Source organism: Phasianus colchicus, chromosome 26 (assembly GCF_987193195.1).
Source record: "Phasianus colchicus chromosome 26, bPhaCol1.hap1.1, whole genome shotgun sequence".
NCBI classification, from domain to species: Eukaryota; Metazoa; Chordata; class Aves; order Galliformes; family Phasianidae; genus Phasianus; species Phasianus colchicus.
This window is the reverse complement of record NC_143461.1, coordinates 6116668-6139959: the sequence shown is the minus strand read 5'-3', so window position 1 is coordinate 6139959 and position 23292 is coordinate 6116668. Positions and strand designations below refer to the sequence as shown.

The 23292-nt window shown below is 37.6% G+C and overlaps 1 protein-coding gene across 5 annotated transcripts; it reads left to right on the top strand.

Moving 5' to 3' along the window:
- On the top strand, positions 1 to 22631 carry BRCA1 (BRCA1 DNA repair associated). 5 transcript variants are annotated; one of them, XM_031600538.2, is made up of 22 exons: positions 1 to 151; positions 243 to 310; positions 1132 to 1231; positions 2059 to 2112; positions 2386 to 2466; positions 3278 to 3366; positions 3457 to 3602; positions 4518 to 4626; positions 5574 to 5619; positions 5877 to 5992; positions 6505 to 9855; positions 10484 to 10590; positions 11332 to 11506; positions 12265 to 12581; positions 13623 to 13710; positions 14514 to 14591; positions 14904 to 14944; positions 16303 to 16386; positions 16803 to 16857; positions 17188 to 17261; positions 17665 to 17725; positions 19194 to 22631. In XM_031600538.2, exons 3-22 carry the CDS (start codon positions 1152 to 1154, stop codon positions 19301 to 19303), a joined length of 5262 nt encoding a protein of 1753 aa, XP_031456398.2. In that variant the 5' UTR covers positions 1 to 151; positions 243 to 310; positions 1132 to 1151; the 3' UTR covers positions 19304 to 22631. The 5 variants fall into 5 exon arrangements, with proteins under 5 accessions (XP_031456398.2, XP_089981280.1, XP_089981279.1 ...); XM_031600539.2 differs by having other exon boundaries at positions 2 to 151; positions 10505 to 10590; positions 19194 to 22630; XM_090125154.1 differs by lacking the exon at positions 2386 to 2466 and having other exon boundaries at positions 10505 to 10590.
- The last annotated feature ends 661 nt before the right edge of the window (positions 22632 to 23292 follow it).

Genomic DNA, 23292 nt, shown 5'->3' with positions numbered 1-23292 from the left:
GGATAGGGAGCGGCACGCGCCAGAAAAGGAGCGAATAGGATGGTGCCTCTTTGGCCACGTGATATAAACTGGGCGTAGGATTGGCTTTTTAGTGCGCCGGTTTCTGCATTGACGGAAAGGGCGCGAAATGTGACACGATAGAGGCGAGCGTGTTAGTGGAGCTGGGCCTTTTTGGGGGCCTCTTGTTACAGAGCCCTGAGATGCTGCCACGCGATGGCTAAAGTGTTTAGTTTTCTTTATAGGGCGCGCTGTACGTACGTGGTGACCTCTTCTCTCCCCATCGGCGTTGATGGTGCTGGGGGTCCCTTAGGTAAGTTCTTCTGCTGCCTCCTCTGTGCCTTCATCTGCGTTGAAAGCTCCTTCAGCTCGCGGATGTGCTTGTGGGCTCGCTTGCTGAATTTCTGCTGGATGCCATTCCCGTCAGCCTGATTTGGCTTGCCTTGGGCTATGAGGCTGAATGGATTTTAACTGAATGTGCGAAATAAGCCTTGCTCAAAACAGAATCATAGAATGGTTGGGTTGGAAGGGACTTTGCAGCCCCTGCCAGACTTACCCCAAATGAGGCTGCTCAGGGTCCCCTCCAGGGATGGGGCACCTGCACTGCTCTGGCAGTAGTGCCAGGACCTCACCACCTCTGAGTAAAGAATTTCTTCCTCACATCTGATCTAAATCTTTCCTTTTAATATTAAATCATTCTTCCTTGTCCTCTACTGCCTGTCCGTGTAAGAAGTCTGTCTCTTTCCTGTTTGTAAGCACCCTTAGAGTACTGGAAGGCCACAGTGAGGTTTTCCTGTAGCCTTCTCTTCTCCAGGCTGACCAAGCCCGCTCCTTTGGCATGTATTTATAGGAAAGATACTCAAGACTCCAAGCATCCTTATGGCCTTTTGTAGATTTGCTCTGCTCACTCCATGTCTTGTTCTGGGATCCCCAGGCCTGGATGCAGTACTGCTGATGTGGCCTCACAAGGACAGCATAGAGGAGGACAGTCTCCTCCATCACCTACCCCTATGTTGATGTAGCCCAGGATACAGTTGGCCTATGTTGTTTTATGTATCTTGGGAAAGCCACATGGGAGAAAGCATGATCATTGAATGCAACAGATCTGAAACAATACTTTTTGCTTGTTTGTAGAGTGTTTTGCTATCTGAAGGATGGACTTGTCAGTGATTGCTGTTGGAGATGTGCAAAATGTGCTTTCAGCCATGCAGAAGAACTTGGAGTGTCCAGTCTGGTAGACATTAAAATAATCAGCGTGCTCTTTATTTTTCTCTCTTCTGTTCAAATATGTTGTCAATACTGTGGTCATGAGAAAACATAAAGAATAGTGTTCTTAAAACAAAATATATTGATAAGAGTAAATTTGTGACAGGAGGTACATTTTGTTTGTGTGTTCCAGTAAATATTTCCTATATATTACAACCTAAAAGTATCAGTGCTCTATCCAGGTGGGAAAAAAAAATTAGCTGATTAGAGCATTGTTTGCATGCTAGCCTGGATCTTTGTCATTTGTTTCTAAAAGTTAAGCACAGTTCATAGTTATTTAAATGCAGAGAAATACTAAAATGGCATAGGTTTCAGGGAAACAACCTAAATATTATTTGCATTAATGTATCTGTGGATTTGATTCACGTAAATGTTGTAGGAATCCAGTGGACTCTGGATTTGCACCTCTGCTTTGCACTGTCTTTTGCTCTTGACACAGGAGGTTACTGTTGAAAAAGAATCTGTTAGTGTTCTAATACTGAGTTTCCTCCTTTTACTGAATAGCATCTGTAGAAAATGTGATCTCTTTGCCAGAGAAAGGCGAAGATTGTGGGGAGCAGTTATAATATATATATTATGAAACATCTGTTTCATATAATAACAATGTTTGATACTGTCCTTGGTTCTCAAATGGGAAATGATCAAATCTGGTCTATTTCTCCTCCCCATTGTGATATTTTTTCAAAGATTTTTTTTTAAATCCACAAAAATGACTATTTCTGAATTTTGTACTGTTGCTATTTTTAAGCAAGAACACAGAAGTTACGTTTTCCTCTTTCATTTTTCTTTCTACAGTTTGGATGTGATAAAAGAGCCAGTTTCAACAAAATGTGATCACATATTCTGCAGGTAGGTTTGCAAACTTAAAATTACAGTGCCTAGTCAACCTGTTCTTGTTCTCCATGTATGCTTCTCTACACTGCTAATGATGTATACTGTGTTTTGATTACCTACTCTATAACTTCTAACGGGGAAAAATCTGTTCTCAAATAACTGCAGTTGTACAGATACGTCAAAGTGGATCAATGAATTCATCTTAACATTAGAACAAGAATAGTGGCATTCAGAGTAATAATGAAGAATATCTACTAGGTGGTATATCGTGATTACTCTTTTCTCTAGGTTCTGCATGTTTAAACTCCTCAGCAAAAAGAAAAAGGGTGTAATACAGTGTCCTCTATGTAAGACTGAAGTTACCAAGAGGTAATGCATCCTTGCAAGTGTCTTTGGGGATGGGAAGTTTTCTCTAAGAAAAAGATGAATTATTGCCTTGTAGCAGAAATGCTAAGTCATGGCTTGAGACAGTGATTGATTACCTGGTGGGAAGACAAGGCTAACCCAGAGGAGCTCAGTGACCAGAATCCAGACCTCATTTTAGGATTGGCAGTGGAGGTAAGGGTATCTTGCTGGAGATCCCTGCCTACGTGAGGTTTTCCAAAGGTGACCAAGTTTTCTTCCTTTGTTTCTGATTCCATAGCTGCTGTATTTGGGCCTGTCTATGGCCGCAGCCAAAGACTTTGCTACCCCACTATTATTGCTATATGTTCCATTGCACTATAATGTTACATGTCTTAAAAATGTTGTAGCAGAAAACTGAAAAAAAAAAAAAAAAAAAAAAGTTGACTGAGCTGTCAGTTTCTATGGAGTAACTCTTTAGTGCCTTACCTCAACATAGCTTTTTCTTGTTTGAAGTAATTACAAGTGAAGATGCTGCTACTAACAACTAAGTGCTATTAAGTATAGATAGTATTATTGTTCAGTCATTACAACTAGTTTCTTTGTGCTAGGCATATGTGAGGAAAAGTATTGTGACAATTTTCCTTTACAATAACATTTTAATTCTGGCAGTGGGCTGTTTTAGGGAGTTGTACTACTTGGCAGCAGTTTTTTTGTTGTTTCATCTGCCAATTTGTGTTTTTGCTCCTTCTTTGTTAAGTCTAAATTCTTGGAGAGCTATTGAGAGCTTGCCCATAAATTTTTCTTAGAAAAATTTCATATGGTGGTGTTATTTCAGAAGTCTCAAAGAAAATTCCAGATTTAAGCAGCTAATTGAAGGATTGTTGGAAGCTATCAGTGCGTTTGAGCTTGACACTGGGGTAAAATGTAAGTATCATGATTATTTACTGGAATAAATAATACATATCATCTTGCGAGGTGTGAGAAAATATTTTTCTATCTGTTTTGTCTTTTCAGTTTTAAGCAGTCATTATTTTCCTAAAACATCCACAGAAGCTGCTACTGCTGAGCTCCTGGGTAATAACAGTTCTGTCATCCAGAGTAAGGGTTTCAGAAACAGGAAAAGAAGCGCTAAAGAACATGGACAAGACAGCTATACCTTGGTGACTTTTTTTGTGCAATGTATTTTTTAATTGCTCTGCTGTTGTTTGTGTTTTTTTTAACTTGGAATGTGTGTTTACATAGATGAATGGAATGATTTTTGGTTTGCTCTCAGATCCCTGTTTTGCTTGAATATTATTCTAGATAAGGACATCTAAATACTTCTGTCTTTTGAAGTGTTGTTCATAGAAAATGACTTGAGCTTGAAAAATATAATGTTACTGCAATATATTGTTAAAACTAGGTTCAAAACCTTTTTTTTTTTTTTTTCTCCTCCTCCACAACTTGTTTAATAAGGCTGACAAATGAGTATTCCTAAAGGCAATTTTTTAGCTTTGGGTAATTGCTATGTGTATAGAATCATAAAATCATAGAATGGTTTGGGTTGGAAGGAACCTTTAAGATCATCTAGTCCTAACGCCCATGCTGTAGGCAAGGACAGCTCCGTCTAGACCAGATTGCTCGAAGTCCTGTCCAGCCTGGCCTTGAATGCTTCTAGGAAGGGGGCATTCACAACCTCATTGGGTAACCTATTCCAGTGTCTCATCGTCCTCACAGTGAAGAATTTCTTCTTAAGTATACCCTCTTCCAGTTTAAAACCATTTCCCCTTGTCCCGTCTCTACCTGCCCTTATAAAAAGTTCCTCCCCAACTTTTCAGTATAAGTCTGTTCATGATGCATTATTATCTTTCTTATTTCATCTACCTGGTACTGAATAGGATATTAAGTATGATAAAACTGTTAATGATTGGAGCTTTGGAAGAGTTTGTAGTAAATTCCATTCCTGATACGAGTATGATAAATTGCATATTTTGGAATTTTGTATAAAGGTCGTGCCCTCTGCAGTTTAAGTAATTCCAACTTTTTTTTAATAACCTACTGTTATTAATAACTATTTCTTTCTAATCTCCTGTCAGCGGGAAGCTAATGTGGATCCACAGCTTACAGATAACAGGGTCAAAGGGTGTTACCTAAGAAGCAAAAAACAGAAGCGTGGCATTGAAGAAGGTGTACTTATAGAGCTTGGTAAGAGCTGTACTACGTACATACATACCTTTTGAGCTTATGTCTAACACTTGCAAAGTAATGGAAGGTGCTGAAATTCAGTCTTTTTAAGCACTAAATTCTATTCAACACCTGGAATGCAAACAAAGGAGATTACATAGACTAAATAGATTTACCAAAGCTGGTAAATCGAAGTACTTTTTACATGTTTATTGTATTATAGGAAAAATCTAAGGCTCAGTGTACATGATCCAGAGAAGATAACTGATACCAGAGAAGTGAAATGTTATTTATTACTAATAATGATTACTGTTGTTGTCTATAGACTAAGACTTGTTTCTTAGTACTTAGGGCCGTATTTCTTAAATATATTTAAGAATGAGATGTGAGGAAATATTTCTATTTGTTCTGGCTTTTCAGGTCTCCATTTCTATCTGATGCTGAGAGCTTCAAGAAATGATGTGATGTAGTGCATAGTTGTTTTTGGTTTTTTTTTCTGTTTCTTTCCCTGTTCCTTCAACATAGCAAGTGTTCATTTTAACAGGTAGCATTCATTACCTCAGTTTTTGAGTTTGTTAGTTTTCCCCCTTTTTGTTTATGCTAATATCAAGCAAAGACTCTGAGACACATTGCTCTGATTTCTGGTTTTAAATTCTAGATGCTGGCAGCTGTTTCTTTATAAATTTGGAAATTAGAACTCTTGCTAACTCTATGTTGTCAGTATTTATTGTATTTAAAAACATCATATCATGGATGTGATAACACAACTTCATACCAGAGCTGTATTTGCACATAGAAACTGTAATAATTAAAGTCAAGTGAACTTGATCTCATCTGATAAAATTTGAAAACATCTACCTCTATAAAGAACTAAAGCATGCACACTTCTGTGATGATAAAAACTGAATCTGACAAGAAATCTTCCTCTGAATCATTCCAAAGAAGAGTAACAGCTAACTTGTTTTTAGGCACTGATTCATCTGAAGAGCTTTTTATAGTGGCAAGCAATACTGGGTAAGTAAATGTTATTGAGGATTTTGTATTTTTTTGAAGATAACAGTTAGCATTCTTAACTGAATTGTAGCAAGGGTTAATCATGCATGATTGTCTCTACTCAGCAGCCTGATTTCTCCAAAAGCGACTTCCAAAAACAAAAAGGGGAAAACTTAAATACAGGCTCCTGTTAAAACATAATGGAAGTTATCTCTGTAATGAAAGTAGGGTGCTTGTTTTTTTTGTTTTTGTTTTTCCTCCTTAAACCTTCCCTGCAGGTTAGAAGACAAAGAAGAGCTAGAAGAACCTAAGAGAGCTGAGAAGTATGGAAGTTCTTGCAATACGCAGTCACTCAAGCTGGGTGCTAAAGAAATAATTTTACCAGATGTCATAGGTATGTTTGTTATTTTAGTGACAAAAATATTGAGAGGAAAGCTTGAAAGAAAAGCCACAAGTTAGTATTTTGCTTTCACGTTATTAAATGTATATTCTTGCAGTACTGTATTCTGTAGTTCTATGGATGCCTACTGCTAGCAACATTGTAATATAAGGCAATGCCTGTAGACTACATGCTCGATGTGGATAATTTTGTAGAGGGACAGAAAGAGAAAAACTAACTGGATCTAAGTGCAAAGCTAATTCTGTTCTACATAAACTGTTATATTATCCCTCATAATGTAAGTTGAGAAGTATCTAGTAATTCATGTAAGGAGTTGGATGAATGCATGTCATATGTAATTTGATATTTTTACCTTTCTCTTGAGTGGTTTGTTCAGTGTAACGTTCTATTTTGGAGGGAAACAAGCAGTTCTTAAAATCAAAAGTTATTAAGCTTGTCATTGTTTTCATGCTTTTCATTGTTTTAAATAAATAGGGCTTAATAATTTATATCACTTAAATCTTCAGGTGAAACTGATTTCTTGAAGGAAGCTTTGAGCAAGAAAAGCATGCTGAACATCACTGAACGTGTCAAATCTAACCAAGTAAATACAGTTGAGGGCCAGAGTTCTTCTTCAAATGTTTTTGATGCAGACCTACTCACAGAGCAGTCTGATGAAATAGGTAATACCAGTCCCTTAAAGAATAATTGCACATCTTTCTCTAATAATGCAGAAGAAATGGATGCAGAGGAATCTTTGTGCGGTAGTAAAAGCCAAGAGCTTGACTTTGAAGATAGCTCAGAAAGTAGACTGGATAAAAGAAAAGAAAAGGATATTTGTGTGCCAAGTGTGGAAGATGTAGAAATGTATGAACCTATGAATGACTCTTTACTTGAAAAAGAACCTCCTGCGGAGAAACTACTTCAGCCAAAGATACCTCACTGTCCTACTGTGCATGAGGTCTCTAGGAAGAGACTGAAGCAAAGCATTCAGAAAGTCAATGAATGGTTTTCAAAAAGCAGTGAGATTCTATCTTCCGGTTCATTCCAGAATGATCCTTCTGAAGCAACTGATACTTCAGGTGAAGGAGATATTTCTCTATCAGATAAAGATTCATGTATTTCACAGAAGACCAACCCTATAGTAGACACTATGGAATTTGCAGTGTTTGAAAGAAACAAGGGATGGCCAAAACAAACAACATATAGCATCAAAGACAAAATATTTGGGAAAACATATGAGAGAGGGAGGAAATCAAATCCCTCTGCTATCTTGAGAGAGGCTTTGCCTGCTACAAAAAAAAAAGATGTGGCTGCTGAAGAGGAGTGCTTGAATAATTCCAGAGAAGACAGACTAAAACGAAAAAGGAAGCCTGCCTGTGTCCTTCAGCCTGAAGACTTCATTGAGAAGAAAGATCTAGAAGAGGCAGATAGATACCTTCCAGGTATCAACTCCAGCCTTACAGATGTTGAGAGGAGAAAATGTGATGAAAATTCTGCTGTTAAAGAGAATCCCCTCCTTGAAAAAAGAAAGATTAGTACACTAACAGAATTCGAAGGAGGAGGAATACAGTGGAAAAATGGTATTGAAAAGGTGTCAGGCAAGCCCTCTGGACAGCTGGAACTGAATAACTCTGATCAGAAGAGCACTAAGAATGCATGTTCTACAGCAAAAGGATGCAGACGTTCAACTAGAACCAGGTGTGCTATACGCTTAGTAGTTAATAGAAACCCAGATTCCTTTGATCCAGCTGAGCCACTGATTGATAGCTATCCAAGCAGTGAAGAACCAAACAAAGTTGATTGTGAGCAAAGACAAGTCAGACGCAGCCAGAGGCTTCAGTTACTTTCTAAAGAGATTACAAAAGAAACAGGAAAAATGAGAATAACTAAGGAAGCAAGAAATTCTGACAGTGGCCCAGAAGGGTCTGTCTTTGGAGTTGAAAGGGATGTGTTAGTTCACAATTCCCAGTGCAAAGACTTGAGGAAGCAGCAGGATATGTTGAGTTACACATCACTCACTGATCAGAATGGTGCTGATCTGGAAGCAAGTGGAATATGGATTAGTCCAAAGAATTCAGCTGATACGGCGAAAAACAGAAGTCTCTTCAATCCTACATTTTCTTGTCAGCATTCAGATTTTAATTCCCCTTCACTCAAAGCAGGTTCTCAAGAAGGTGAAATGCCAAGTAGACTCTTCCTCCTACAGTCTTCTTCAAAGACTGTTCTGGACACTGCTTCCATCCTGACTGAAGAGAAGAGGTCTGGATCATGTACTGCTTTTCCCCAGGACAAAGGATGCTGTTCACAGAATGTTCCTGAGGACTTCAGAACTGAAAAGTCACCAATAGCTAAAAATGTTTCAGAATTGACCATGGAAGCTGAAGACAGTGAGTTAGACACACAACATCTGCGAAATATATTTAGGAGTTCAAAACGGCAGTCTTTTAGTTTTTATCCTACTCCCACAAAGACATGTACCACAGATGATGTTGAATCTGAAAAATTCAATACTTTGTGTCCTGATCAGGTAGAAAAAAGGTGTAGTAAATATTTTATGACAGAAGACTTACAAGAAAAGAGAACAACTGCTGAAAATTTGAGTAGTGTTTGTGAGAAGACATGTGAATCTGCTTGTGTTAGTCCTGTGTCATGCTTTGTCAGCAATGCTGAATGTGTGCATTCTGCAGAGCATCAGGAAGATATTTTAAAGGTTGCAAATCATGGGAATCTGTTGACACTAGTAAGAATGTGTGCTGCTAGGAATGAAAGCAGAAACAGACTGCAAAAGGGAGAGCAGGAAAGTGAAAAGACATTGTCAGCTGACATAGGGGTAGAAAGCAAACTGAGACTGAATCCAGTCAGAAGCAATAGAAATATCAGTGATCAGAGTAATACAGAAGAGCGTGCTTTCCAAAGAACAGACCTGAACACAGTCAGTGAAACATACTTCAGTTCAGAAAGCAATCAAGTGGAAAATGAAGTTGTTGATGGCAGAGAACCAATGCAACATTTTCAGCCCAGTCCAATGGTTTGCCCTACAGCTTGTCAACAAAATCCAGCTGAGTTTAACTGCAAAGTCACTGGAAAAAAAAGTGGCAAAAAAGAGAGAAGTGTGGTAAAGGGCAATGAAGAGCAAGTAATTCAAACTGTCAGCACAGGGTTGTCAGACTGTTCAGTTAGAGAGGCACTAGAAGAATCTCTTAAAGGCCGCAATGATTTTACAGATCTGTCTGAAACCCCTGATGGCTTACTGTGCTCTGACAATGACGCTGAAGATAGTGCCAGTTCTTATGTAACTAATAGGAAAGACACATCCGCTGTGTTTGTAAAAAGAAGTGGTGCTGATCTGGTGAAAGAAGTAAATGATTCAGTTGTTAGCTGTAAGCCAAGATCTGAAGGTATTCTGAGGTCTCGGAGAAGAGCCCAGAAACTGCAATCTTCAGATGAAGAATCTAGTGAGGATGAAGATTTACCATGTTTTCAGGAATTAATGTTTGGCAAATCAGTAAGCACACCTTTGCAGATCAAAAAACAGGTGACATCTGTGGTACAGTCTTCAGCAAATCCCAGCATGTTGCCATGCAGTGATTGTCTTAATGAAAATAATGAACAGAAAACACTTGAAGCTGCCCTAAGCAATAAGTGTGTTTCACCAAGCCAGGAGTCAGAATGCTCTGTGAACTTATTTTCTTCCCAGTCCAACATATCTGAAGAATCGGTTGATGGAGCACAGGAGCTGAGGAGAACTTTAACACAAGTGAGCAACATAAATAAGAGTAAAGAAGCTCTTCAAAGTTGCAGTGGAGGGCTGAAGAGAAGAAAAAATGACTCCAGTGATGAGCACCAAGAAGATCCAAATATGGGGGCAAACCTAGGTACAAACCAAGATTTTTGTTTCTGCAGCTGTGTTAGTAATATCATTGGATTATTGATGTTTGCATGGGAACTTTGTGGGCTTGCTTTTGTAAAGTAATATATTGGCTATGAACAATCAAACAGAACAGGACAAAAATAAGCCCTTGGTGACTGATTTCCTGAAAATTAATGTGGTAAAATTCTTTGTTTGGGGAAAAAATGAATAGACTAGGCCCCAAAGGACAGCTAGAATCTGTCTTGTGGGAGTTAATTTTTGATGAAAATACTAGTGTTGCTATTGCAATGGCAATACTTGGATCTATCAGCAGAGTTTAGTCTACCTAAGCTATTACTGCAGATGAGATGTTTGTTGAAATTGGCTGTAGAATTCTGAAGTAGTTGTTTTGATATTTTTATGACTTAAATATTTAGAATTCTCATTACTGTTAAAACCATTTACCTGACTTCTGTTTATTTTGCCATACTTGTGGCATGGTATTCTTTGGAATGTTCACTTGAAGTAGATATTTGCTTCTCACTTAAGTCTTTCCCAACCTTCTTTTATCTTTACAGTTAACAGTTGGCTAAGAGGTGTGTGTGATGAGAGAAATTGTGGATGGTTATTCTTGGATTTTCTTTTCTAACTAGGGTTTTCTTTCCTCATTCAAGGGGAAGCATCTGGATACGACAGTGAAACAAGTCGTGTAGAGGATTCACATGAACCATTTTCTCAGGGTGAAATTCTTTCTACACAGGTGAGTTTATGCTCAGCAGTCCATAAGTAGTTTATGTACATTTCCAGTATAATTGGCTAGTATGCATTCTAGGATATAAGCAAAAGCTGCAAAGTCAGTGCAGTGGGGGACAGCTTTCAGTGTGATTCTTTGTGCAGCTAGGTTATATTCATAACCATAGTAAAGCATAATCAAGAACTGTAGAACTGCTTCTATGCCATTATTTTTCCTACTGTTTTCCATGGTGACATTGCATTCTAGTGGATGTAACTTGTTATGTGGTATTGATTACAGTGCTTAATTGCAGGAAATGCTTGTTACTAAATCTCCACATTTGACCAATGCTGGAAGCCTCAGATTTTCCTACATTTGTCTTTTTTTGATGGTGACTTACAATAATTGGTGATAATATAGACCAGCAAATCCAGTCCTTATGTTTAGAGGCACAGAGTCTTTACCTTTTAAGGGTGAAGATTAAAAAAGCATTCAGTATCAGAATATTACAGAATAATACATATGTAATATTTAAAAAGCACTGTTAATTGAAAAGTCTATCTAGCACAGTATCTCTTCTCAAATATTTTGTTTTGATACAGCATGTGTTCATTATTTGTTACGCTAAAAGCACTATAGCTGCCTTTTGAATTACTTGTTACTACATTCTTAAAATTATTCTGATTCTTTATGAAACACTTGAAAAAATTAATCATACTATTTAAAACTGAGTTTGCTAGCATTGGCACAATCATGTATCACTTGCAGCAGAAGAATGCTATGCAGAATAACCTAAAAAAGCTACAACAAGAAATGGCTGTACTTGAAGCAGTGCTAAAGCAGCATGGAAGTCAGGACCCTGAGGTATTACCAATGGATAGAGAACTGCCATATTACAGTTGTGGAGGAACGCTTGGAATGGAGCAGATGAGACAAGAAACAGGTAAATAGCAAGGAAAACTTGGAATTCAAAGCCATTTAGTGACTTATCATGCCTTTATTGCTTGTTGTTTTTATTGTGGTGCTATTGTCTTGTTAATATTTTAAGCTGAAAATAATCACAGTGTAATTAACACTGAGAGACTGGTTGGTTAGTCTTTGATCCACACTCAGTTAATAAGGCTCATTGAATTGCATGAATTTTACTGCAGTATAAGAATATTCTGTCAGTTCATAGAACAGACTTTGAAATGTGACACTACTAAATCCAGTAAGCAAAACTATTATAGTTAACTACAAATAAAGTGTTGGAGAATGAATTCAGCAAATTAATGATTAGTTTACTTCAGAGTAGAAAATTAATACAATTTTTTTATGCTAGAATACAGATTTCTGGCTCATAAAAGCCTAAACTGATTAGAGTTATTGACAGTTTCTTACAAATTACAGGCACCTTCCAGTTGTCAAATAAATGCCGTTATACTGCTTGTGAACACAGACATGGTAACATGGTATTTAATGTAACACACTAAATAGAGCAATTTTGCTTTTAGCCCGTTTAATACTCTCTTCTAGCCACATGATACATTAACTGAAATCTTACTGTTGTAAATAACAATATGTGAAATGCTGAACAATAAGCAAACAAATAAGCACAGGAAATTATTCCCGTGTGTAAATTTAAAAGGTGACACAACAGCTTTCTACTATGAATGAAAGAAACGTGAAATTATTTAAAGGTTTATTTCTCTTCTCCTCTAGAAAATGCATCTGAGCATGACTCTGAGACCAAGCTAAATAGGGCATCTGTTTTACCAGTTCTCTGTGGAAATGTGACCACCAATCCAAATAGCTCTTCCTCCTCTGTAAAGCATCCTTGCCCTCAAACTGCAGAAGCAACAAATAATTCTGCTGTAGTTCAGAGTGATAACAAAAGCAGTGTTCAACTATGTGAATCAAAGAGAAATGCATGTTTTCCTACATCTGCACTGCACAATGCAGAAAATGCTGCAAGTTCAGGTACAACTTACAGGACAGAAATGTCAATTGTGGCATCCGGTCTGAACCAAAGTGAACATGTGAGTACGTTTTGGAATATTTGGAGACCTGCTGTTAATAAACCCATTGATCGCTGTAGTCTTCAATGTAGAGGTTAGATCCTATAGAGGAAATTAATCTTACAGGAATTACCTTTTGTAACTATGGTAACCAAGTCAAACTTGATTGGACACTCCTAAAAAATATGAAGAAGGAGGCCTAAAAACAGCACTATGAAGCTTAGAGAAGTCTGAACATTTTAGGAGACTTTCTAATGTCTAGGACAATGTTATTCCAAAGCATGTTTTGGAATTTTTAGAATGCCTTGGCAAATTAATGCTGCAGTGCCTGCTCGTCTAAAAACTTCTAAAGTAAGATACGTACAAAGATCATAAAAATGTACTTGTCAGCTTCACAAATACCATATTGTTCTAATGCAATCATATTGCTCAATTCTGACCCACTATTCTTTAAATTTACAGTTATAATTCAGTCAGCTTTTGGAATTAATTTTAAATTTGTAAAAGAAGCATACAGTGGTGTTTTTTGTTTGTTTTTTTCCAAAGTTTACCTGGCTTAAGAATGTAAACATAAGGAGTGAAACAATCTGCTCTTCTCTCAATTTTTACTTATCGCATTTGGTGGTCTAATAACCAAGTACAGTGGAGAACATTAGGAGAATTAGGGGAAAAAGGCTTTCCTACATCTTACATTTGTCACTAATCTTCTCAGAAATTAAATTGCTATTAGTAACTACTAAAAATTCAGTTGTACAGATCTTTGTTCATTATTGTTTGCCTGTTAGGGAATGTTCTAATTTACACTGGGGGGGAAAAAGAAAAAGGTAGCTGTTTTTGTAGGGTTTAAGCTAATAGTAAGCATAGCAGCTTTATCTAAGGGGAAGGTAACTTTGATACTTTTTTAATATGTATTAGAACATATTTATATCTGTTAAATGTGTGCCAACAGAAATAAGAAACGTTAATTTGAAGTAGCTACATTATTTTCCCATGAAAATGTTTGTTTCCATGTTTGTTTTTTAACATGTTTTGCTAGCTGTTCATTGTCTAACTACTTTTCAGTTGATGGTCCAGAAGTTTGCCAGAAAAACTCAGAGCACTTTCTCTAATCACATTACTGATGGAACAACCCATGTCATAATGAAAACAGGTTTGTTGGGAGTGATGTGAACAAACCCCATATTTACACAAGTAAAAAACTAGACTAACAACTAACCAACAAGGAGATGGTTTGGCAATAAATTTAAATATGTTAGAGGAGATGATGTACACAATTTTTTGTGTATTTTTGGGTACACAAACCTACAATTCACAGAATCAGTGAAGGAGTGTTTTGTTTCTTTGTGTGCTTTTAAAAACTGCTAGAAAAAAATATTTTGAGCCAAATTTGAATGCGGGTATGCTATATTCTGTTATAGAAGCACTTCTGGATGGCTCATGTTTGGATGCAAACTCACTTGTGTGAGCCATTACTGTTTTTAAAAACTAACATAAAAAGGAAGCCAGAAAGTCCTGTTATTCCTCATAAATGGAATTATTTTTGTGTTCTTTCTCCATGTGTATCATAAACAGCACGACCATATGGTTTAAGAGAGCTACATTGTTCTCCCTTCATACAAATACAGATAGGATGAACTACATTCTGAAAGTTGTACCTGTCTCAGAGCAGAAGAGGGGCCTAGACAACTAGTCATAGAAATGTTTATATAACATTAGGCACTGAATCCTCAGTTAGTATTGTGTGTTGTGATAGTATTCATGTCTTTCCTTGCCTTTTATCTGTACTGACTAGCTAAAAGAGGTTCTAGAATTTCTGAGTCTTTCTGGTCTTTGGTCTTGCTATTTCTCTTGCCTTGCTTAGCAAAATTCTTTTGCTTTTAGGTACAAACTATCTGAGGTGCTTTTCACTAGTGGCAAAACTGAAAGATTGCTTTGCTCTTTTTTGCTCTGCAGATGAAGAGCTGGTATGTGAACGGACATTAAAGTACTTCCTGGGTATCGCAGGAAGAAAATGGGTAGTTAGTTATCAGTGTGAGTATAAGTTATTTTGAAGAAAAGTAATCTCTGCCCTTCTTCTACAAATGTACTCTCCTGTTGTTCCAAGTAAAACATATACATGTATCTTTTCCTATCTTAAATACGTTAGCATATTCAAAACAACACATCAGTAAGATCAAGCTTCTTTCTCTTCTGAATGTTTTATTTTCTGATTTCAAATAGCCACTTTGGATTCTTCCTTTCCCTGCCAATAGCCTTTTTTTCCCTCTTAATTTAAATCTGAGTTGCTTGGTATCAAATTTTGCTGGATAGAATGATTTGCCCTGTTCTGATCTTTTTATTTAGGGATAATTCAGTCTTTTAAAGAAGGCAGGATACTGGATGAGGTATGTGTTTGTTTGTTTGTTTTTTTAATTTGAGTGAAATGTCAGGTATGTAAATTATGTTTTTACATTGAAGCAATTGGTAATCTCAAATGTTGTCTGGACATTTAATACATGAAAACTCAGCTGTGAAAACTGAAATTCTAGTTTTACCAGAAGTCATATTTTAATCACAGGTATTCAGTGTTACTGAATACATAATGGGTCTCTATTTTTGGAACAGCTTATAGACATTTTTTATTAAGTGTTCCTATTGATGTTGTAGGATTACAGAATGGAGGAAAAGATCTATTGTCTGCCCAAACTAATAGCTATACATGTGCCTTTATAAATTTTTCATTAAACTTTGTAGAAGGCGATTACTGAAAACTTGTTCCAGTATTTAGTACGTTTCCTAGAAGAAACTGCATATTTGTTATGATACCATTTAAGGGGATTTTTTGTGTGTGTGTGTTTCTGGGTAGTGATTGGATTTTTTTTATTCTTCAAGTACAGATTTTTGGGGAATGTTGGATTAATGAAACAATACAGATTTTATATATATTTAACAAGCAGAAATGCCCCCTTTCTGACTTGAAATCCATACACTCAGAAATATCTCAGCCCTAGAAGGATTTTGATATTCCTTTCTCTGCCTAGGGAGAAAAGGGAAGTCACTGCATAAATGACTGAGTGCTGTTAAGCTTGTCACAAATTTTCACATTGCTTTGAGCAATGAGAAGACCCTCCAATTATAACGAAATCAATTGTGGGATTTTTTGTTTGTTTTGTTGTTTTCAAGTTAAAATACACCTCTGTTCCTCATAATCTTTTAGAACAATAGACTACATGGAAGTGCTAGAGAAGATTATAGTGGAAAATAGTTTATTATATAGTCAGGTATAGGCCTGAAATTATGAAATACTGCACTATATTTGTTGTTAATCTATATGCTAAGTGAATGCCTTGAAATAAAATAATGTTGAAATTTAAATATGTGAAGAGAGCAATCAGGATAGAACCTTCATATTTCTTTATCAAATAAGACTTTCCTGATAAATTTTAGTTTTGGAGTTTGTTGCTTCTATACTGTTTGCTGTATTTCTGTATCATTTGACTGATGATATATTATATATTACTCTTTCGTAATTGTAGGATGCTGCAGAAGTTTTATTACTGCTATCTATTATTCTTTCTTGAAAACACTTAAAACAAAAAAAAAAAAAAAAAAAAAAAACCAAAACATTTAGAATCAAGTATATGAAGAAAAGTAAAAATTTCCAGTTTTGCAGTCCTAGCTGTCTCCTGTTCTACCCAGAAGTCTGCCCAGAAAAGCATTCTCAGTCTCTGACTTAAGGTTGCTTGCTTATGTTGTGTTCCAGGAGAACTTTGAAGTTAAAGGAGATGTAATCAATGGCAGGGACCACCAGGGTCCTAAGAGGGCTAGGCAATCTCTGGCTGAAAAGGTATGAGCATATCGGGAAAGAAAATCCTGTCTAGCCATGACTGTTCAAGGTATGTTGCAGCCTGCCTATCTGGAACATTCTCCAGTTCCTTATGTACAGAATTGTACAAATAGAGTGTATTTTCAGTGCCACTGGTAGAGCTCACCTTTCATGTATGAAAGTGATTTTCTGTGCTTAGGGTGGATGATATCTTTTTATAACATTAGTATAGAACAGCACAAACTTGATTTTATTTTATTTTTTCTTTTATAATGTGCAAAACAAAAGAATCTCACGAAAAAAGCTTCAGCTAAGCTTTGTGAAACAGTGCCTGGATCTTTAACCAGATCTGGACGTGCAGTGAAACAAGCATGGTATAAGTGTCATCCTGTAAATATATCATGTGTGTATTCTGTTAACGATTCCTTGTTTTTCAGATCTTTAAAGACTTTGAGATCTGCTGCTATGGACCTTTCACTGATATGACTACAGGTATGTAGTTTTGGTGGAACTGAAAATCTCACTGTTGAAATATTTATTTAAAATATAAAAACATGAAGGAAGACTTTATGCATTCATTGAGTTTTACATTTGACCTCTTGGATACTTTTGTTCCTCCTTTATCCTGATAATTCCAAAGCACTTACTTGAGATAGATAGAACAGAAACAGTGTTCTCCTCATTTTGGGTGTCCCCAGCAGGTGCATCAGGAAAATGCTCTGGTGGTTCTCCTGTACTTCAAAACAGGCCTTTTATCTAAGCACTGTAGTAAGACTGTTTATGCATCTTTTGTGTTTTGTTTTTTTTTTTTTCCTCCTCCAGGACATTTAGAATGGATAGTGGAGCTTTGTGGCGCCTCTGTAGTGAAACAACTTCATCTGTTCACCCACAAAGTAGTAAGTGTGAAAGGAATTTGTGCTTAGCTACAGATCATTCACCATGTTAATTAATGTACATGTTGAAAGGTTACGTGTGACCTTTATGGGTTTGTCAAAGATGAATCCAAGTATTCTGTGCTGGCCAGATAACTAATCTCTATGGAAATCTACGCTGAGGCTTCTTGCACTGGAAAGTGAGAGTTTAGTTCCTTAACTTTAGGCACGGCATTCCTGGAGAAAAATAATGGGAGGAAAAAAAAACTTATGTTCTCTTTCCACCACGTCTTGTAGTCCACTCAAGTGATGAAGCAGAATCAGCCCAGTTATCACTCTGTTGCCACTTACTGATGATAGGTGAGAGAGTCATTTAAAGACAGACAGATAACAGTAGCATTTTTATTTTCTTATCTTGGAATCCTAGAATTCTACTGCTGTTGTTGTTGTGCAGCCAGATGCTTGGATGGAAGGCACAAGTTATGAAGGTAAAACTACTTACTGTCACGGATTGTTTTGTGGTACACCTCAGTGTTTTTAATAGTTAAATATCAGAGAGGTTTGTAGAGGAATGAAAATAAAACACTACTACTTGTGAAGGCAGAGGTAAGCTATGTTATTTCAAGAATCAGTCTTAAAAGATGGTCTGTCAGACAGTCTCATAGTCTGTTGTCCAGAGGAGGGCCACAAAGATGATCAGGGGACTGGAGCACGTCCTCTATGAGGACAGGCTGAAAGAGCTGGGCTTGTTCAGCCTGGAGAAAAGAAGGCTGCGGGGTGACCTCATTGCAGCCTTTCAGTACCTAAAGGGAGCCTACAAACAGGAGGGAAATCAACTCTTTGAAAGGGTGAGTGACAGCAGGACAAGGGGAAATGGTTTTAAGCTGAGGGAAGGGAGATTTAGGTTGGATGTCAGGGGGAAATTCTTTACGGAGAGAGTGGTGAGGTACTGGAACAGGCTGCCCAGGGAGGTTGTGGATGCCCCGTCCCTGGAGGTGTTCAAGGCCAGATTGGATGGGGCCCTGGGCAGTCTGGTCTAGCATTAGGTGGAATGGTTGGTGGCCCTGCGTATGGCAGGGGGGTTGGAGATTCATGATCCTTGAAGTCCCTTCCAACCCTGGCAATTCTGTGATTCTGTTGTAACTATATGTAAATGTAATTCTGTTGCTGTATGTATGCTGTAGGCTTGGTTGTCCTATGTGTTATTGACTTTAGAGAAACCATTCTGACTGCTAAAAGCTCATGAAAGGTGGAAAAGCATGTTATTAGAAGACTAGTAAGATCTAGTAAAAGTCTTGGATTGGACAACATTCTTTTGGTCTGGAAAGAATATACAGTTACCAAGCATTAACTGATACCTAGAGTAAAGAGGCTTTTCCAAGAAGGAGCCATGAGGTTTTTGAAAGTGCAAGTATTTCAGGCTTCACTTTTAAAATGAGAAGGTGAGAGTTGTGGGATGAATGGAAGCTAGTGAGCAACAAAACAATGGAGCAGGAAAGTAATGCTGCAAATACAACAGCTGTTTCAGTGACACTGGGAAAAGAGAAAATCAAGACTCTGAAACAGTGAGTAACAGTCTGGGAACACCTCAGTAATTTTTCTGTTGCTTCTCTTATTGACATCATGTGGTCCGTATGCCTGAGTAGACAGGAACAGAGCCTTTGTCACTAGGTCCTAAATTAAAGGATAATGAGGACTGCAGTCTCTGATTTTTAATGTTTATTCTCTGTTGTTCCAAACTTCCTGCCAGGCCACTTGCTGAGTATCTATTCTTTATGGAGCTGCAATACAGCCTGCATTGTTAAAAGGAATAGTAGTGTCACGTTGTTTTTAGAATCTTGCTTTTTATCAAGGCCTTTAAGTGTCAAAGCATATAGTTCACTGTGAAAGTATCAGTAAGCTGGCTTTAAGTTTGCTTTGCCTGATTTATAATTGCTTTATCCTTTTGTCTTTCAGCAATCCAGCAAAAGAACAATGTTGCTGTGGTGACTCGAGAGTGGGTATTAGACAGTGTTGCTTGCTTTAAGTGTCAGGAGTTGGACGCTTACCTTGTGTCCCAAGACTGATCTGCAGTTCTTTTTCTGTTGCACAGTTCTTATCGATACTGATATTTGAGTAATTGTTTTAAGAACTATGGATTTCTAAGCAGTGTGCAGAGACTATGTGCTTGTAGTATTCTTTTTCAGAGTTAATAAGTACTTAGTTATTAACAATAAAAATACTTAAGTAACATTACTGTATAAAGAAACAGTTACATCTTTGTCATCTTGTTCTTTAAAGATTGACATTTCTAATCTCAAAATAGTCCTTTAAAATTAATGTAAAATAAATCAAAGAGGTTAAAACCTAAATAGAGGGGGAAAAAAATCTAGAACATGGCCTTCACAGAGAAACAGTGATGCATTATTTACCATCCCAGCCAGTTCCTGCCTATGTATTTAAGGACATCCTGGAGGCATACTTATTTACAAGAGTAATACTGGGCTCAGGTTGAATTAAAATGTACTTGCATTCCTGAACAATCTTCATATTTTCATTTTGCCTAAATACATAGCCTGAATAAGGATATGCATATATCAATATGAAGAAACGCTATTTTGTGGTTACCAGTGAATGGATAATCTTAGGCCGTGGACTACAGCTGTTCTGAAAACTACAAATAGCACTCCTGTTGTAAGACACTTTGATATCAGTTTAAACTATGTGATCCCACAAGTGACCTATACAACTTGTACTTGATTCCTAATACAAACCAGTTCTTGAAACAACAAGCCTATGCCAGTGTTTTGTTGCTCTTCTGAGAGTGTATGTGGCAACAAGAGATAATAAATAGAGGCACTTTATCCTAGTGACTTACAATAAGCTCTGTAAGAATCTGTTTCTAGTAGTCTCTGTCTGCAGAATGAGACTGCAAAGAAGATATATTGCTTTTTTATGGAAGAAAATATATTGCTTCTTTGTTTCCAAGCAGTTCAACTTCAAAAATAGTTCTGTACCTTCAGAACCTGTTTTCATAAAGTTGTTTAAAAAAAATCATAATAAAAACTTACAGATAAGCTAAGGTCATTGTTTGGTTCTTGAATAGCGTTAGATTATCTTGGAAACTTACGTAAAATATGTTTATAAATGTTGCAGTGTTAAAATTGATTTTAGCAAGTATCTCCCTTATTCACAGAAGAGCAGAACGAATCAGACATTTACAAAATGTCTGAAATCCAGCCTCATGCAGAGGGAGGTGTAGAGGCAAAATTTGCATTCTTGACATCAAGCTCAGGCTATGAATTGATAGGAGCCTAGGTGCACTGGAGTGATGGTTCACTGTACGTGAGGTTTTCAAGACAACTTGAGGATGAAACAATTGACTTAGTGTTTTATAATCAGGGCAAAAAAAGACTAACTACAAGCTGTGCTGGGGCTCTCACTGCTTCTTCACCAGAACAAATGAGTTAAGTATTGCTGTGCAGCTGCCTTACCTTAACAGACCTTAACTGTCAACAAACCATGTGGCCACAGAAAGGTGTCCAGAACTTACTTTCTAATGTATGAGAATTGAATCATGGTTAAAATTCATGTATGTTAATAAAAGTATGACTCTGTCTTGCATTGTTATTGGCCATGCTTATGTGAAAGGCCTCAGCGAGTAAGGAGCCTATTACTAATTCAGACTGTCCTCTACATTTTGCTGCTAGGCAGCGGGAATTTATGCAGTGACAGAACCCACTCAGTTTACATTAATATGGCTGGAATAAATGTGTAATTGCTATTTGCTCCATAGCTGTTGCAGAGCCAGCAGACTGAAGAAATGGGGAGAGGGTCTGGGGACTGTGAAGGGTAATTAAGCATCACATTAAAAAAAATATATATTGCTCAGTAGTTGAAAGCTCTTTGCATTTGGTAATATTGAATTTTGATGCTGGATTCTAATGCTCCTCAAAGGGAGTTTCTGGCTGTTAAGAGAACAAAGCAGCAGATTTCTTCCTGAAATTTTGAATTTAAAATGCTTGTGCAGTGCCTCTAATGCCATACCAGGTGTTTTACATGGAGAGTGGTGAGACTCAGCCATATTGATGCTGCTTTTATTTTTTTCCTCCTTTCTTGCTCAGAAACTCGAGTCTAGGGCTGTAACTGCTGCTGCTATGGGAAGCACCTGTGTGGCTGGGCTTTTACAGGCTGATCTGTGGGGAAGGTCCATATGCTAGAAATGCTAGTTGGGTTTGTTTAACTTGAAGAAAGCTAAAGCAGCAGAGGATAAGGAATATAATTGAGAATCCCCATCGATACACCTGCAAGATTATCTAAGTTTTTACTACAAGCTCAGTTTGCAAGAGGGGAATGGATACTGCTTTCTCCACCTCTGGCTCTCAGCCCACAGGTAGGCTGGTAGTGGTAAATGTTTGCTGGGGAGCACTATTGTACTCACAATATGTAGTGGTCAGCTGTTTTTGTTTAAAAGGGAGGTGAATGAGGGACTTGCTCTCCCTGCTACAAAATGGAGATTTATAAATGTATTTACTAGCAGAGCCTTACAGTCATTACAGATTGTAAATAAGATTCTTTAAGGTTTGCTCTGAAAAAAAAATATCGAAGTTGCAAGTTCATTTACTGTATGTATGAGGCAAAAGAAGGTGAAATCAATGGCTGGGATTCCCACAGCAGGCTCTGCTCAAGGCTTCCTAAAGCATCTTTCTTCCTTGTAATAAAAGTTGTAAAGAAGAGGAGCTCTTAAGCTTCTGATCCCTGCCTTGTAGCTTCACTTTGTGATTTTCGTTTGAAAGAGGGCTTTAATGCAAAAGCATGTCCTTAATGCATGGGGACTCTGTGTTAGCCACCTCTTCTCTTGGGATAGCTGCTTGCTGCCCCTGGCTCAGAACTGGAGAGGATTTGTGTGACATAGGACTTGCAGAAGGAAAGCTGGGTGGGCTCCACAGGGTTGCAGCACTGTCTGGATGGGATCCTGCTCTATACAGCCCCACAGAGGAGCAAACGTTCATGAGACTTCACCGATTCATGGAGAGTCCCTGGGAATGCAGACTGGCTTGTTTTGAGATAGCAGATATTTGTCCAACAAGGGTACTTTTTGCAACTTTGTTCTGCTGCTACAGGCAGTCTTCTGTGTCCGTGCCTCTTATTTGGAAAAGCATTCCTTCTGAATTCTGTGAAGTTACACGTTTGAGTACCTGACCTACTAATACTGCTGATGAGCAGTAATGACTACATATACAACTTTTTGCTAAACTTGATTACTCTTAAAAAGCTTCTCTGTGCATTAGGATCCATACACAAAGGATTATTTTCTTGCAGATCTGAAGCCATTCATGAGAGCAGCTTATTCATGGATGCAATTAGAACACTTGTCTGACTTCTCACTAGAGCTAATGGTAAATCAAATAAATATTCAGTGTCTTCCTATATCTACTATTGGTGTTTTGTTGAATTATTTTCATCTTGAGTCTGACAGTTTTATTATGCTGATATTCTGAAAATTTTTGCATAATCATAATGATTTGCGTGGTGAATGCTTGTGAACTCACCAGGCTCACTGGATGCAAGCTGAGGCTGAGAAGGACAGAGTTCTGTCCTCTCCCTTCATTTTGCAAGGTGTGTGCTTTCTTTCCTTTGGAATCATACTGTGGTCTGGGGACTGTAAACAGGCTCTTCAGGCCTTGTGCAGCAATAGCTTTGTGTGAGGTGTATTGTTGTGAGTCTGTCAAAGCTTATGACGTAAATATTTGGCTTGAATCAAAATGGAATATGCTGAAGAAGAGTTTGCTGTAAGAATTGTTGGGGTCTTTGCTATTGGAGCAAAGGAAAACTGTTTTCTTGCTCATGTGGATTGTTCCTTGTGCTGCCCATGTGATTCCAAGGCCGCTACGATAGAAAATGCAGCCAGTGTTTAAAGCCTGGCGGAGCCTCAGGTCTCTTTCCCAGAAGCAATGGGTTCTCTTCCTTGCGCTGCTGAGCACAGCCATATTAAGACTTTTCTGTGAGGTCAGTGCATTACACAGAGGTTTGTGTGGTGTGTCCTGTTGTTAATACTGCTCTTGGGAGCTGAAAG